Consider the following 17,423-nt stretch of genomic DNA (forward strand, 5'->3'; position numbering starts at 1 on the left):
AGAGAGAGATGAATGGTACTCGGGGTGGGCTGATTGGTGTCTTTGTGAGTGGCAACCACTCAAATTATGCACGGCTTTAATGTATAAACAGTTAGTAAGTTAATATAACATTACATCCAGATCATAAATCTATCAGAGATGGACCAAGCAACGGGGCGTACAAACACAAAGCACCAAGCCAAACTAGACTATTTGGAAGGAAGCCTAAATGCAGTTTGAGACACAATAGTAGATGTCTCCTGTGTTGCAGCAGATAGTGCCTGATTGACAACAGCTACCGCACTTCCAGGGCTGTGGAAGCTCAATCATCCAAGTGTATTAATGAGAGGATGAATGATCTCCTTACATACCAGGCCATTCTTGACCTAGGAGCAGTGAGCATCTGCCTGCCAGACCTTCTGAGATTTTTAAGCAGACTTACAGTATATAAAGTATACAATTACAGAAAAAGGGATACTATCTTTACTGACTTTCTAGCTAACTGTGCTGATTATCCAGCAAAAGATCAGACCTGGCAGCGAAGTTGAGTTTCCTTGTTTATCTCACATGTATCCCATTTGACACGGTGCATTGAGATCCACCAAGGGAATGAGATCCACCAGTATTCTGCTTTAATGGATTTAGTGGCAGGTGACCAGTTTGACAATACCCATGACATGAAATGTGGGGAATTCCCTTCAGCTAACTCCAAAAATAGATCATTGTCCATGCTATGGTTGGCTGATTTTGACTAGTCTTGACAAAACTATGTCTTGCTCTGCAAAATCCCCACATTGACAAGATAGCTGGTATAATTGTGGCCTGCATGTCAACTAACCTGTCACACAGTCTACACCTGAGACTATAGTACAAATTGCCCTCTGGGACAAATAATAAATTGATTGACTGATTAAATAATAAATGTGTTCGTTGCTCACTCACACCATGTCAACCGGTCCAACGTTACATCTCACTGTAACAACCTGCAGGAAGTGTTTGGCAAAGAGCGCGCTATACCTCAACCTATGACCAATTCACTGGAAATACACACACTATTGTCCTCACACGCTGTGCTTTATACCCAACCCAGCAACATTTTATGCTTGCTGGTCACACCCTTTTTAACATAGGTTATTATACATGTGGCTGCCTAAATTAATAAAACACACACACACACACACACACACACGAGCTGGCGGCAGCCTATGGACAGACAACACAATCTATATTGGATTCACTTCATCATTTGACATGGTTCTCCAGATTCACTTCACTATTCAGGTTTATCCTCGTGAAAATCTATTATATATACAGTCCGTTTCAATTATATATTTCACTTGGTGTATGTTTGACACTTCAACCACACTTCAAGGGATATCATTATCACACATTAAAAATATTCTTTGTCTTGCATTGCCTGCATCTCTACAGTGCTGTGTCACTGTCTTTACAACAGTATGCATCCCTTTGCTGGTGTTACATACTTGTCCACTTGAAACCCTAAAGTTGTGAGTGTGAACCATAGCCTTTGTTTTTGTTCAGCAGTAAATGCTTTATTGCCTGTGATTTATTTACAATTACAACAAGCCTTCTTGCTTAATACAGTGATAATAACATTTGGGACACACAACTACAGATTTTGTGTGTGTGTGTGTGTGCGCGGTGATGTTATGATATCAACAGCAGGGTAGTGGAAAGTTTTTTTTTTTTGGGGGGGGGGGCATGTGACTAGCTTTGTCCTCTCTTATTATCTGGCAGGAATGTTTATGTTAATCCCTTCATCCTCAAAAAGAGCTAGAGAGGGGCTGGGAGACAGATTGAGGATAGGGGAGAGGAAAGAAAGAGAGAGAGAGAGAGAGAGAGAGAGATTAACTAAGCGAGCTAGAACCTAAAATCTTCCCAGTATTCATCTGGTTCTCAGAATCAGGAGGAGCAAGAGGAGACAAACAGCTAAACTGAGAGGGATAGAAAGTAAGATAAAGAAATGAAGGAAAGGTAGTGTGACACATTAGAGAGACACATTCATTTCTCTACATCCCAAAAATACAGAGTGAAACAAAAGTAAGATGGATTCAAGAAGCAAGTTTAAGTAAGGGACAGGGATCTACCACTTTGCAGAAAAATCGGGTACATGGTGAAAGAGATGGGGAGAAATAATGATGAACATTCAAGTGCGGGGGCATGGAGACCTTACACACAAAGAACTGGATAATGTGTGTGTGTCGGGCTGACACAGGAAATGTGATAGCGGCATTCATCAGCTGCAATAGACTCCCATCATACTCTAAAAAAACAGTCAAGGTCACTTTGTCTTTCTAACAGTAAGGGTTGCTGTGACTTGTCTGTGCTACTGCCAGTCTGCATGTGATCCTGAACAGCATATGCCCTTAGAGAAGGTATATGTTGAAAAGCTTTGCTTTCAGCTCACTCTGACCTGCTCAGCCTATCACATATAAACTGACAGAGATCATAGTGACCTGCTGTGAATGTAATGTAGCTGAAAAACTGAGATCAGTGAGAGGAAGCAGAGCATTCCATCATCTTTAAGACCTTTTCCTTAAAGAAGAAACTGAAAGAGAAGAGAAGGCTGTGAAGTGAATGAAAAATAACTCTCTTTTGGCAGAGACACAAAAATAACTTCACAGGATGTGTTGTGAGAATTACAGCTCTCCTAATTATGCAACATGCTCTGACACTGACCTGCTGAGGAAGCCTGGGAAGGACAGGCGGACAGGGTATCCATAACGGATCATGCGCACCATCTCAAGTACCCCGATGTACTGCAGCTGGGTAGACACATGGAAGCTGTCAAAACTGTCTGGCTGACCACTGGCGTTGGGGTGCACACACTCCACAAAGTGAGGAGTGCAAGCCTGCAGCTTACTGATCACTTCTGACAGCGACTTCTGAAAGAGGATAAAGGAGAGGAGATACACTTGATGGCAGTCACTGGTAATTGTACAATCATAATAGAATGAGCAATACGTTAGGGTCTGATTAACAGCATGTATTATGCTGTTCTAGTGCACCAAGTACTAGCTGAGGGAAGAAGTGGTGCTGACTTCTTCCTTTTGATATTGCAACTTGATTTGCGAGCAATAATGACTGGAGTGAGATCACAGTGTTGTTTAAGAGGTTTTTTTTTTATTGGGGGGGGGGGGGTTTGCCTCGGGAGGAAACAAAAACACAAAGAGCTCTTTGCTCTTCCGAAGTGTGTGTGAGTGTGAGAGAACTTTTCTTAAAGCCCTGAGTTCACAGATGTTGCATCCAAGATCCTGCAGACACACACATATACCCACACATCTACAAACACTTAAACCCTTACATATGTGTTTCTGCCACTGACGTCAGTCTGTGCTCTGCATACCCTAAGGTACAATGATCACGACCTCACCCCTCATCTTTGAACGTCACTAAAACTATTTACAATGGCGTCCTCCCTCCAAAACATGCGCAAATGCGTGCATGTGCCACACAGTGGTTGTTGTTCATTGTTCATTCATTCATGTGGAGTGCTTCATGCTTGGCCTGGTACAGCATCATTCTTCAGCCCACTCTCTCCTTCCCTGCCATTCCCCAAGGGACTCATGCACCGCAAGCCCACAACTTTGATTATGCAACACACTGGCTTCATTCACACCAAAGGTACTCCTTCTCTGAACCACATCTCGGCCCCTTTGGGTCACCAGCAGACACTGAACTACTTTCCTTTAACTGTTTTTGCATATAATTCTTTGCTACTTTGCAGAAGGACTGAGGGACTTCAATAAACTCCATGCAACAGGGCTAACATATTCAGACCTATGGACATTTAGAGTCCAATCCCTTGACCTGCACTCCTTTTCACTGTGGGAGAAAACTCCACACAGAAAGAATTCTTCGGAAGGAACAAGTGGTAACCAATGACTATTTTGGAAAAGAAAACCAGGCATCATGGTTTATAACTAGAATTACGCCTGACGTTGTAAAGATTTTTTAAATTGTATTCTTACCCTTTGCTGGACAGCCACTGTGATGGGCCCACAACGTTCTAGCCTCTGGAAGAAGGAGCTTGAGCCTTTTTTCTTCAAGATCTGACAATGGAAAGTTGTATTGGCAAGAAAAAAAATATGAGACAGCTGTGCATCTTACTTCAAGTTGCTACTGAAAAATATGGAATCATTACAACATTGAACATTGAACCATTAAATTACTAACATCAAATTAGGCTTTGACTCAGAAATCAAAACATGACTTAAAAATCCTTGATTCTGTGCAGGATGTTTACACAGCACACTAAACAGTCCCATTTGACCACTCCTCTATTAGTCCAACTTATTCTGTTTCATATACTTTGTCATATTACTTTGATGGTCTTCTATTGTCTTATTAATTGTCTTTGCACCCATCGTAGTACTACACTATTACTGAATGTAACCATTTACGGCTGTTGGGACAGATCTGGGAGGGGAAAGGGGTCTTATGTAAGCCTGGTCTTTAGATGGCTAGTGAGCCGCAGAGACAGTAGGCAGGATACCCAGGAGGTTACACAACCAGCAAGCCTTTCCATTCACACATTTGCACCAGCAGAATAAGCTTTCCAAAACCTTAAAAAAAAAAAAGATAAAAAGGAGACTTACGTATGGACTTAAAACAGTGTGATTGTGTTGTGATTGCGCTTCATGAGAAAACTGAGATGTGATCGCATTTCTATCTGAAACAAATCCAATTCCCAGAGGTGTACATACAGTGTGGTGGGACATATTCAGTTATTTTTTCCTCTAAAAGTACTATCACTGTTTGTCTATTGATCGGCACAGCAGTCAATTTTTCTTATGGAACAAAGAGCTTGCGACTGATGTTTAAGGTCAGTTCATCACTTCTTAAATTTTATTACCTAGTTCCAAAAGCTAGCAATTCACCTTTAGAGCTTTAAATCTAATCTAGAATATATATTTAATTGCCCGAAACTTTACAAGACCTTCAACATCCGTTGATGCTCAAGTGCATTTTTGAGATGACTGTAGCTAGACTACAACAACGGACTTGCTACATGTGTGGTTCAAGTGAAGTCCGGCACTCACTATTCTGTGAACAGTGTACTGTACCTTGGTAAGGTCATGGTACCTCCGGGGCTGTTGGGGCAGAGTGTTGACAGTGACAAGGGAGGCTGATGGCATCCTGTGGAGCAACAGGGCAGCTTTAGGCCCCCTCAGCCCGGCACGGCCATGGGCTGCTGGCACCAGAGAACCAGTCTGAGTCAGCTTGGACTGGAAGAGCTGCTGTAGTAACACACTCTCACTGGCTGCCGGCACAAAGCACATAGAGAGAGAGAGAGAGAGAGAGAGAGAGAGAGAGAGAGAGAGAGAGAGATGAAAATCCAGGTGAAAAGATGCAACAGCAATGGTGGAAATCAGTGGGTGGAGGAGAATAAGTAAAGGTTGAATGAACAGATATAAAGAAATAAAGGACGGAAGAACAATGGGGAGGATGTAAACAAGGAAGGAGAGAGGCGTGAGGATGGAGAGAAGGCATGAAGTTAGGCATCATGTGAACAATCAGTCAGACAACAAGAGGGGGTGGACCACGCCACTCGACAACACGTGGAGCGGTCCATAACAACAATGAGCTCATTCAGTACGCCAAACAACGTGTGTGAACGTAGGCGTGTGGTTCTCATCTGAAAGGCTCAGAGCGAGAGCAAGGGGAAAGGATGATAGCAGGTAGGTGTACCATGCTTAGAAAAACAAACATGAGTCCTGGACTCATTTAAGTATTCATTAATTAATCATTGTCTTGTCATTTAAGCAATCATTGCCACTACCTGAATATAGTCTTACATTTATCCCTCTGCTCGCCTAATAGCTTTGGAGCTTATACTTACGGGAGGGGATGACGTCCATAAGAAGAAAACACCGTAGTATGCATGTCAATGTGTGGGGGTTGAATGAAAGCGAAGCATGGACTCGGTCAGAAGGAGGGACAACAGCCAAGTTTGAATGAAGGGCTAGCCTTTAGAAGATTAGCCTCATCATGGAAATTATAGCAATTAGGCTGCTGGATGCAAGGCTAGCCTGGCAGCCACACAACGACTGCCTCTGTCTTGCTAACCACAACACCCCACATCTGGCACCTTCTATAGACAATATACACACAGCCGGTGCTGTCTGCTGCATATGGGATACGACACACACATACAAACACAAACACACTTAAACAAAGAGTGGTTCTGTGTGCTGTTTGTTTAGACAAGAACGCATCTTTGTGTTTAAGTGTGCTCTGACGCCACAATTGCTCATACATGTGTTATTCATTGGGAACTTACACTTCATCGTGAAAAGGAGATTCTGAGGAAGAGAGTCCTTGTTTCTTGTGAGTGATCCTGTGAGGTCATATGAAATCTGGTGGAAAAACAAATCATACATGGAAATCAACTTATTTAATACATTTTATCTTGGATGCAACACAACATAGTTATGAATAAACCAGTTTACATTGACCTATATCTCTGTAAAAAACAACAACATTCAAGCTAATTTTTGCTATACGACGTGATAGCATGAAGTGAGAGGTGTCCCCAACTAAGAATTTACGTAGTAGAATATGCTAGTTTCAAGTCCTGCCTATAGTCGAGTCATCTCGAATTATGTTTTTTCCTCAAACTAACCCTAACCCTTTTCCAAACAGACGAAAGAGGCCATGAGATGTTGGTTGTATTTTTGCCCTGTCTGTTTAAGATTTATGTTGAAAAATAGCAATTACAACAACATTATTGGCCAAGATACATGATGTGTATCTTAGATTAGCTGTTGTTTCAGAACAACGCTGTGCATGTAGGTGCGACGCTGTCAACGTATTCAGTGGAGACTGATAGACAGACAAACAAATCATGTCTTAGCCTGCTTGCTTTTTATGGTTGTAAATGGAACCTTCGGCTCCAACTCAATTCCTCCCCCCTCCATTTTAGTGATCAACAGACAGAAGGGAAACAACGGTGACGGTCCCTTAAAGGTGAGTGAAGGGACAGTCAACGAGAAAGCTGCAAGCCGCAAACAACCATTTCTAAGCTCCTCCACCTGCTGAGTTTCATTCATAAATTAAAAAAGATATATATATGTATTTATATCCTGCTACGTTCTTATGTGAGTGCTCTGATTAATAAATGTATTCCAAAGAAAGCTATATATCATGATTTATCGGGAGAAATCAAGCAATTCAATGTAAATTTAGCACTCCCACATAGTCTGAACAGAATTATCCTTTGTTTCATAACCACATTTTCCGACGCTGCAACAATTCAACTGTGGGATTGGCAGACAAATCAGGCTCCTTAGATCAAGTCATCCAATAGAGATACCTCTTATTTTTATCACTGGGGAAATTGGCTTTAAAAAGTCGAGAGGTTTCCAAACAAACCTACAATCACATAGCATGGCACATACCTTGGGACGCCTTTGGACAATAACAATATAATAATCTTGAATACATTTCATATTCAGCATACATTTAGAATTTCTTATCTGTAAAGAAATTAAATGTATTACATGGAGTTCAGACACAACATTCAGTGGATCAGCCAGTTAGAATATAAGTAGCTTATGTTTGTACTAGAAATTTAGATTTCAGCAGTTGAGCAACTTTAGCAACTGCTGGCTTTGTCCAATGAGGACTGTATCAAACTGAATTATTGTGACATTACAGTTGGAATTAACATCCACAATTTTCAGTAGTCTGTACTGTAATATGATGGGTGTCCAAATCAATTTCCTAAACTTGTTCAGGCTTTTAGAGGTCGACTGCGATGACAAGTAGTCGCGATAGATTTGATGTTGTACTGCCCACCCATAACACATCTAAATACATATCTTGTACTTTTCAGTAAAACAGACAGACCTGTCTGGCGTAGTGGCTGACAGTGAAGGCTGGGCCCTGGTCTTTGGGTGTGGGGTTTCCGTTGCCATCCTTGGTTGTGAGAGAGAGACCGTGAGTTGGATTGGCGTCCAGCTGGGTTGTCAGCCTCTTATACAGGGTCTGCTCCGATGGCCGCAGGCTCTGGCTCTCCTCATCTAACACGCACAGTAGTCCCTGAGGCTTCTGAAGGAGGAACAGTGCTCACGTTATTTTACTTTTATTGATCCCTGTAGGGTATACTTGTCCCTTTAATATCCAATAACGTAATTCTCCTTTGTTTCAGATTGGGCATTTTGGTCATAAGTGATACCTGATACACATCTTGACCACTGGGCTACTGCCTGTCCTACCAGTAATATTACGCTTTGCGTTAGAATTTTTTCACTACCAGTCTTTACATGTTACAGTTTTTGAGTTGGATGTCTCCCTTTCAAATGAAGCTTTCATATTAAAATAAGAGAGAAACAGAAAATGATTTGCTGAAACCATTTTAAACTTTGGAAAGAAAGAAAAATGAATTTGAAATTGTCTGTGAATTTAATTCTCTAGGTGGGCTTGCAATGTTAAATGATATCACGAGACACCAAACTGGACTGAGCTGGTCTAAACCAGCAACATGCAGTACCCGAAGAAAGAAATCTAGAACGGCTGGCTGGTTGCTGGGGGGGCGCGGGGTCTCCATGGCAATGCCCTCCTGCAGACACTCATCTTGCTCCTGCTGGAATAGCACCTCATTCACGTACTGCCTCAGCCGCTCGTTGGTCATGTTCACACACAGCTGGAATGCACACAACACACACACTTTAATGCACATTGCATGAAATTCCTCCTCAGAGACGCAATGCTGTATGTCCGCTTTTTCAAGCAAACAAATGCACAAATACAATCTTAAACATCTGCTGTGGCACCAACGGGGAAGTCAAGTGGGAATATAATGTGTCACGAAGAAGAACATAAAAAAAAAAATCTTACAGTGTTGTAGTCAAGGAATGAACTTTTCATTCTTGTACACTACCGGTCAAAAGTTTGGGGTCATTTCGAAATTTCCATTGCACTCCATTATAGACAGAATACCCGTTGAGATCAGTTGCATTGTTTTTTTAACCAGCGCAGCAGTTTTCATATTACATTATGTGCTTACATAATTGCAAAAAGGTTCTCCAATGTTTTCTCAGTTAGTTTATTTTAAATGATTTCAGATTACTGAACAGAATGTGCCTTTGGAACATTGGATGAATGGTTGCTGATAATGGGCAATGTAGATATTGCATTAAAGATCAGCCCCCCACTCAGATCAGCTGCTATTCTGTCTAACTTCGAGTGGAATGGAAATTTGTAAGTGGCCCCATACTTTTGACCGGTAGTGTACGTCAGGGAGGTGTCACTTTGAAAACATTGACGTTGTATTCAGTGCTCAGATTTAGTTTAGATTTGGGGTAAGGGGTGTGTGTGTGTGTGTGTGTGTTTGTGTGTGTGGTGTCTTAGTGTGTAGTTCATAGTGCTTATACCTGCTTCTCAGGGCTTACGTTTCCTGAAATAATGAAAAAAGATTGATGCAGTGATGCAGAGTTTCACATTGCATACTTAGGATTCAAACCGCAAAGCGGTAGAACCCTTCTATGCTTGTCTGTTTTAGTTATTACTATAATTAAACTTTGAAAGGCCACTCCCCCACTCCATAAGTCCGATTGACTTGAATTTTCTCACACAGGTGCAGCTTAATGTACACTACAAAAAAAGGCTCATTAAGATCTGCCAAGGAAATATTTCAGCCATTTTCAGTTTTTTGAAAAACACATTTCTTAGATCTCCAAATTTTGAGTGACTCACCAATGCATCAAGCTAATTACAAGTTGTATAAAGCATGTCCATATCTCAATTACTTTTCAAGTTATTGACCAATGAACTTCAAAAAGGGCGTGGCTCTGGACATAAATGAACACAAATCAGCAACCGTAAGGCCAATCATCACAAAACTCACAGGGTATGTCCAGATAAGTGCCCCAGATATACTGTACCCAGACCGTTTTACATACACACGCCACTAGGGGGCGCTACAAGTGTCATTACAGTGTCATTACACATATTTTACTATAAATCACATATTCTTTGTCCAATCACCACAAATCTCTCAGGATATGTCCTCATAAGTACCTGAACCTCGCCCTGAAAGTTCCAATCAAATGGAACACCAGGGGGCGCTATAAATGCAAACAAACTGCAAGTTATATACTGCAAATCAGGCTATAAATGACTAAATGTTTGTCCAATCAACACAAAACTTGGAAATGTCTATATGAAGACCTCATACATACACTGCAAGTCTTATTCAAATTGACCACTAGGGGGTGCTTTAAATGCACAATAACTGGACGTGGAATGATGCAAATCAAGATTTGAGCTTTGAATTGCAGCTTGCGGCTTTATTAGCAATTGTTTTTGTGTTGGTCATCTGCTTTTCTCAAATTGCTGTGAGCTGGACTGAGCTACATATCACACTGAATTGAAAATAAATGTTTCTGACAGTTTGATCAGTTGTAGGCATTTTAAAGAAAGTGCACTGTTTGTCCAATCGTTACAAAAAGGTTCTGACGGGAAATGGGAAATTAAATAAAATTAAAAACGCAAGGAGTGCGCGTCTATTGTTTTCATATGGTAATTAGATTAGATTAGATTTTACTTTGTTCATCCCACAGTGGGGAAATTCCGTTATTAAAGCAGTTGATGCAGGTGACGGTGCTGTGATGAAGCTACGGTAATAAAGGCTCACTAAATTCATTGCGCAGCAGTAGTCTACATCCGTGGAGGAGGAGAGCGCATTTTCTATCTGCTGCCAATTTGTCACAAAATTCTGAAACCGCCTGAGCGCAGTCTATCAACGCTCTCTGCTTTTTGAAAGCACATTTCCAGAAGAAAATGAAAGGGCTGGATGAGAATGCATTGTAAACTAAAAGAAATATGTAGTCTAAGTCACAAGCTCAATGCAATGTTGTGGCAGAGTGGTTAGACATTTATTTTTTTTTCAATTCAGTTTTACACCGGCCTATGGTTCTGTCTTTTTGCAGTGCACATTTGTACATTTCTGTGGGTCGTTTACTTTCATTTGGTTGATCTTCTATGTGTTTAACAGAGAAATATGGCTGCCCTGCCCTTATAAAGAAATATTTTGGTTAACTTTGAGTGATTATTCCCGTTTGCAGCCGCATACAAATCTCAACAGCCAAAGAATGGATTTTGTTTAATAGAATTGTTTAGGAATCATTCAATGGTTTACATTATCACATTTCATTAGTTTGTGTAATGGAGTTCTATAAAATATTGGTTTTATACAGGTTGTCTAGATTTTAAGAAGACAAGACACAGACAACCCACCCGTCACTTTAAAATTAGCGCTGCAGCAGATGTCACACACGCAGCTCACTTAATCAAGCAGCAGAATTGATCATTGCAAACTGTGTTGATAATGGACCTAAACTGTGTTCTTTTGCCCAAATAATAATACAAATCAGTCAGTTTGGAATTTTGAAATGCCTATTTTAATGATATTGATACATTACTTGGACTAAAAAATAAATAAATAAAAACAGCTATTTCCCTGGATTCCCGGGAAATGGGTAATCTTTTACCATGGAACACATTTTCTCTCACAGCCCGCTGATGTGCTGTGGCGTGCGGTGCTGTTTTCTTCATCAGTGTTTGTCTATTCTTTGTCTTCAAGCCAATCTAGTACATTAAAGGCTTAGTCCCAGCAGGTGGTTGATTGAGTTAGCTCATTAGCAAAGTGCTGAGCAGGTACAACACACCCCTGACAAACACAGCTCTAATTAACAAGCCCTAATGACCCTGATCCTGCTGTGCATGTGGGGCCTGCTTGTGTATGTGTCTGCATGTGTGTACAAACACGTCAGAGTGGGAGGGCTAGTTTGTCACTGGTGTGCCACATCTACTGTAAGAGATCATCAAGTTCCCAGAACTTGCTTCTCCTCTTCTCCTCTGTGGGTGTTGGGTAATGTGTGGGATTTGAACAGGCAGCTCAGCAGCAACAATGGAGAAGATGTCTCAGGGAGAGGCAGGCAGTGCCACCGCCAGCCAGAGATAGTCTCTCTTTTCTTTCTCATTTTGTTAGCCTCCTCCCCTCTCTTACCTTCTGCCACTTGCACTCTATGAGAACTAAAGAAGAAAGGTCATGCAATTTCCTCGCTTTCACTTGGATTAGAGAACATCCAGGGGAAGACTAAAACCACATACACACAAAAAGCAAAGTAAAGTCACACACATGGCAAGACAAACACCCACTGGCCTTAATAAAGGCTGGAAGGAGATTGGGAGTTCCACAGGGAGGAAACGTAAGCCCTGGGAAGCAGGAATAAGCACTATGAAATACATGCTAAGACCACACACACACACACACACACACACACACACACACACACACACACACACACACACACACACACACACACACACAGCAGTCATTGTGTCAGCTTTGAGTTCATATGAGGACAGCTGAAAATCACGTCACAGTCAGCCACAGACCTCATCTCATTCATTACAATTACAGGCTAATATGTCTGGTCTTAAATAGATAACAGTTCCAAATATTTTTTAAATTTGATTAAGATCCGTTTGAAACTACAGTAGAATGACATGAATGCATTTGGCTTGATTAAAAGAAGTAATCTGTCACCTTAAAGGAAAAGCAACAGAACATTGAAGCCTTTTTTGGGGGTTGACTGAAATTTAATAAAGGTGAACATCTTCCCACCTGCTCAAATTCATTCCTCTGAAATTCTTCAAACCCAAAGATGTCCAAGATCCCAATTTCCAAGGCAGGATCACTGGAAGAAATTAACAGATAGAGAGCATATTTATTATGTTACACATTTTCACTCCAGGATCAACATGATAACTTGTTTGCTTGCTTGTGTCACTCTGACGGGAATGATCATGTTTTGTGTGTGTGTGTGTGTGTGTGTGTGTGTGTGCGTGCGTGCGCGAGCATGCAATAACACATCTGAAGGGGGTGTGCCAGTAGTGAGTAGTGTTGTTGACACATTTATTATGTTATGTGGTTGGTGTTTAAACAAGGCAAAGCACAAACACATTCCAGAAGAAGGAGCACCAGTCATCTGACAGTCAGAGATTGATAAGACTTCACTACCTCAGCAACACCAAGGATCCCACTGGGCTCCACCAAGGAGTGTGTACGTGCATTTAAGTTTGTGTTTGTGAGACCTTCACCTTAACCCTTGACATGTCCTCCATCTCTACCTTGTTGTTTACATTTCGCTGTTCATGCATGTCATGAAATGTAAACTATTACAAACTTACAGTCTAAAGTATGTGTCATGTCACAATACCAGTGTTGTCACTCCTGAGGCCCTGAATGTGAGACTGTTGTTGTGTGATGATACATACACTACATTGGTAATGTTTGTAAAAACAGTCACAAACGGCCAAGGCTTCCTAACAAATTCTATTGCCGGGTAACACTAATAAAAAAAGATGCGCGCACACGCACACACACACACACACACACACAGCTATACCCAATGCTGTCGTCCTGTCCCTGTAGGTAGTCGTTGGTACTGTTGACCAGATAGCTGAAGAGGCGTCCATAGATTGCCTTCGCGAGCTGGTCTCTGTACTGCTCTGACATCTCCACTGTGTGGCGCCGAGTGATCATGTCACCTGAGACAAAAGGGACATGGTAACACTGTTTCTTGACCAGTTGGTTCACAGCACAGTGATAGTCAAAACATCTTTCGGTTAACCATGTGGAGCTTTTTTTTTTTTTCAAAAAAATTCTTCAATTTGGAACACCTAATTCCCAAAATACTGAGGTCATAGTCACCTACTATAGGCCAAATTAGAGACATTAGACTTATCTTACACTAACGAAGACCTGCTGCGTTTTGGGTTATAAGTAGCAACAGCTTATTGAAAGCTCTATTAATGACTTCAACTGTGTTTCAGTCATTCCTCTACATGTCACTGCAAATAAGATGAATATGTCGATAACCATTGTGAGTAAACCAGCTTATGTCTGTGGAATAACAAGAATCAAGGGATGGCAAAGGCTGGTGAGTGGATACCTTTGAAGTATTGGACGTCAGAGGTGAAGGCAGTGCTTAAGTCATTGGAGCACACTTGCAACAATCCAGCAACTGTGCAGAGGAAGATTGGAGGAGGAAGAGTGAGAAAAAAACAGACAGAATAACTGACAAAAACGTGATGACAGGATACAGGTTGAAAAACATCAAAATAACAGCATTAATGTGAGGACGTCAGAATGGTAGCACTGATAACATCCCAGAAATAAGTCTGCTCTTCCTTATTCTGACGATGACATCCCGCTGCCAGCAACAAGTTGAGCGGTGCTTGAGATCATTTCCTACTTAATCAATCAGCAGAGCTGTCAGCACCATTTCTGGGCAGAACCCATAAACAAGCAGTAGAAACAGGTGACAGAAACCCTGTGCTGACATCACTAGCCATCGACTGGCTCTTTCCCATCCAGGCACTGATGTCATTTATTTACCATCTCACTCAGTTCAGGGGTGACAGGAGCAAATGTAACGGTTGCATGATGAGGAAGACAGAGAAAGGGAGAAAACGCTGACACCAATAGCAGTTAAGTGTGTGTTAAAGAGAGATCTCTCCTCACCGGGGTTACATTTTGGCAGAAAATGTGGCTTACAAAATAGGTGACTGGCCTTTAGCTAGTGCTGGCAAGCTGCCAAGCAAAACTCCAAGGGAGAGAATAAGGGAGTAGCAATGACGACAAGGTAAACAAGATGAGTGGGTGTGATGCACCCCTCCTTACCAACCTACACACAGGGTGGAAATGTGGCATGTGGCCTGGGCATGTGACGGGGGCCACTGACCTCTGTCCAGCTGCTGCAGGTCAGAAGGGAAGGCTGTATCGGCATCTGTCAATGCAGTAAAACGTAGGTCCCCAATATGGAGCACAGCAGATAGCAGCATGAACACAGAATCCACCTCCTAGCGGAGAGAGGAGAAAGAGACATGGAAAGGAGATGAAGTAGCAGAGAAAGGAGACCAACAGAAAAAGAGATTATATGTTGTGTATGTCAACATATCCTATAAAAGTAAATAATGTACAAATAAAAAATCAGATGCAGCTTTATGATGCATCAATCCTCCTTTCATTCACACACACTTCTCTACCTCCATCCCACTTTCCCTCCCTCTCTGCCCTTGAGTAGAGGGCGCTTAATGGAATACCCCATTACCCAGTGCTCTGAATCTCAGAGCGGGGGATATTCAACTTTGAGGTTTTGTGCTTGTGTATGTGTGTGTGTGTGTGTGTGTGTGTGTGTGTGTGTGTGTGTGTGTGTGTGTGTATGTGTGTGAATATGTCTGTGTACGCACTCTCTCAAGGCAGGATATTGGAGCTGATATCTGGGAGATAAACACAAGCATTAGTCTCTGTCTGACACTCTATACACAGACAGATCCCCCTCCCTCTGGAGGAGGGAGAGAAAAGGAGTGTTAGGGAGCGTTAATGACAATTGACCTTTGGGTCTGGACTGGGATTCCTCCCCTGATTAGACTTAGACAGAGACCAATGGGTGGTCTATCACTTCCACTCCTACTCCCCCACTCCTTAGGTCCCCTGGACACTAGTACCCTCTGATATAAGACTCTATTCCTCTGTCCTTAAAGCCTTGCCTGCGTGTATTGACTGCTGCTGGATTAAAAGGTGAGATGGTGGTCACTCACTGCTGCGGAGTCTGACTGGGAATCTAAGAATAGATCCTGAAAATGGGCTAGGAACATGGCTGGTGGTGTACACAGAACGGACTGTACAACACACTGCAGCACACTACATGCACGCAGCATGTATACATCACAGTTTTTGTCTCACACATTTGGTCACATGCTTCATCTGGTATTTAGATAGATAATTGAAACATTTATAAGATATCCGAAGAATTTGGCCAAGTATGTCATTACAGACTAATGATGCCTATATCATTTCAAATGCACAATCCATTATGCAGGGGTCAATTGCTCAATGAAGCATGAAGAATCCTTGTTAACTTGGAGATTACTTTTTGCAAGATTTAACTGGGACAACATACAATTTGAAATATTTAATTTTAAAAATTGAACAAAAGCCCATAGAATGAGCCATTAGTTTTGCTCTCCATGAGGCGTTACATCCTTTGGAGGATCCAGGCCAGGACCCAGACATGCTCACAGACTCAATTTGTGTCAGCAAAAAGATCTCATCTGTGATAAGATCTCATCAATGACCTCATACTTCAGGGTCTGTGACATCAACACTTTGAATCTTTTGCTGTCAATCAACTTTGAATTATAATGCTCAACAGGCGCCGTATGCAGTGCCAATCGATACCTGGTTGTTAAAGCCCAAGGCTCGCAAGGCTTGTTTGACTGCTGCGAGGCGTTCCCTGCTCTCGGCGGAGGCCGTAGCTACTGGTGGGTTCTCCCCTGGAAGTCCTCCACTAAGATACCTGGAGTAAGGACAGAAATATGGAAAAATGTGGACCAACATTTCAGACAACCACAAAAACAAAATAAATATAGAGGACAAGGTGTGTCCTATGATTGGTGTACAGGTGCATTGGTTACAAATATCTACACATGCTCTGCAGGAATTTATGAGCATATTTTTGGATGAGAGAGATCTAGAACCAAATGATTTATGAGGAAGTTTTAGGCAGAGATACAGTCTCAGTCACACTATGCAGAAAGCTGTTTTTAGGAAGGAAGGGAAAGAAACAACAGGGTATAAAATCTGCAGAACTGGATCATGCACATCCGGCAAAGACACATGGAAACACAATGAGTTGCAATGGCAGAGCAGCTATCTTAGTGGCTAGCGTACTTCTCAGGCTTCAAAACAGAGCTATTTAAGCTTCAGGATAGTAGAACAGTAAGAGTAACCCACAATCTCACTGTAGGAGCACACGTGAGTAGAGATGTGCAACACAAGAACTAATACAAATCTGGTAAAAGCAAGAAATGCCTATTCATATATACATTATGTGAACATGCACGCACGCACACGCATACACACGCAGCACGTACCTATGAGCCAGGACATTGTTGAGGTATAGTACGCTGTTCTCCTCAGGCGACAGGCCTTCAGCCATCAGATAGAAGATGCTGAAGCTGTGTTGGTGAGGAGGCAGGTGGACCAGACGAGATTTCTCCAGCATGTGGGTGTACACACGGGCTTAAACACATTTAACACACGTGTAATTACATTTCCACAGTGCTGATGATAGTAATGATAGTACTGAGCATTTAATCTGTGGCCATTGTTCAATGGCCAGTGCTCAATGATCAAATTAACCGGGGTAAATAAGGTGAGCAAACATTAGACTTGTAGGCTTTTACTGCCCTCTGCTGGTGTTTCATTACTGTACACTTGATTCCACGGCAAACAACGTCATCAGACAGTAATACTGTGAGTTTGATATATTGGGAACCTTGTATGGTTTATGTCTCACAACCCTATGCTGTCATCATATCGTAGTAAATTAGTGATCCAGACTGTG

General features: G+C 41.9%; 1 protein-coding gene across 7 annotated transcripts in view; it reads right to left on the reverse strand.

Moving 5' to 3' along the window:
* myo16 (myosin XVI) overlaps positions 1 to 17,423 on the reverse strand; it is a 119,539-nt gene that overhangs the window by 24,112 nt on the left and 78,004 nt on the right. For 6 of the 7 annotated variants that reach the window (XR_004334039.1, XM_032529125.1, XM_032529124.1 and 3 more), the window contains exons 16-27: positions 16,951 to 17,098; positions 16,256 to 16,373; positions 14,757 to 14,874; positions 13,965 to 14,036; positions 13,419 to 13,560; positions 12,635 to 12,707; positions 8,495 to 8,647; positions 7,852 to 8,052; positions 6,284 to 6,359; positions 5,067 to 5,263; positions 3,972 to 4,052; positions 2,680 to 2,885 (exon numbers count right to left, since the gene is read on the reverse strand). Coding sequence is in view for 6 of the 7 variants with exons in the window: in XM_032529125.1 (XP_032385016.1) it covers positions 2,680 to 2,885; positions 3,972 to 4,052; positions 5,067 to 5,263; positions 6,284 to 6,359; positions 7,852 to 8,052; positions 8,495 to 8,647; positions 12,635 to 12,707; positions 13,419 to 13,560; positions 13,965 to 14,036; positions 14,757 to 14,874; positions 16,256 to 16,373; positions 16,951 to 17,098 (1,585 nt within the window). In the remaining variant the exon portion in view is untranslated. The remainder of the gene's footprint in view (positions 1 to 2,679; positions 2,886 to 3,971; positions 4,053 to 5,066; positions 5,264 to 6,283; positions 6,360 to 7,851; positions 8,053 to 8,494; positions 8,648 to 12,634; positions 12,708 to 13,418; positions 13,561 to 13,964; positions 14,037 to 14,756; positions 14,875 to 16,255; positions 16,374 to 16,950; positions 17,099 to 17,423) is intronic. The other variant, XM_032529120.1, reaches the window with a different exon arrangement.

Source organism: Etheostoma spectabile, chromosome 11 (genome assembly GCF_008692095.1).
Source record: "Etheostoma spectabile isolate EspeVRDwgs_2016 chromosome 11, UIUC_Espe_1.0, whole genome shotgun sequence".
NCBI lineage: Eukaryota > Metazoa > Chordata > Actinopteri > Perciformes > Percidae > Etheostoma > Etheostoma spectabile.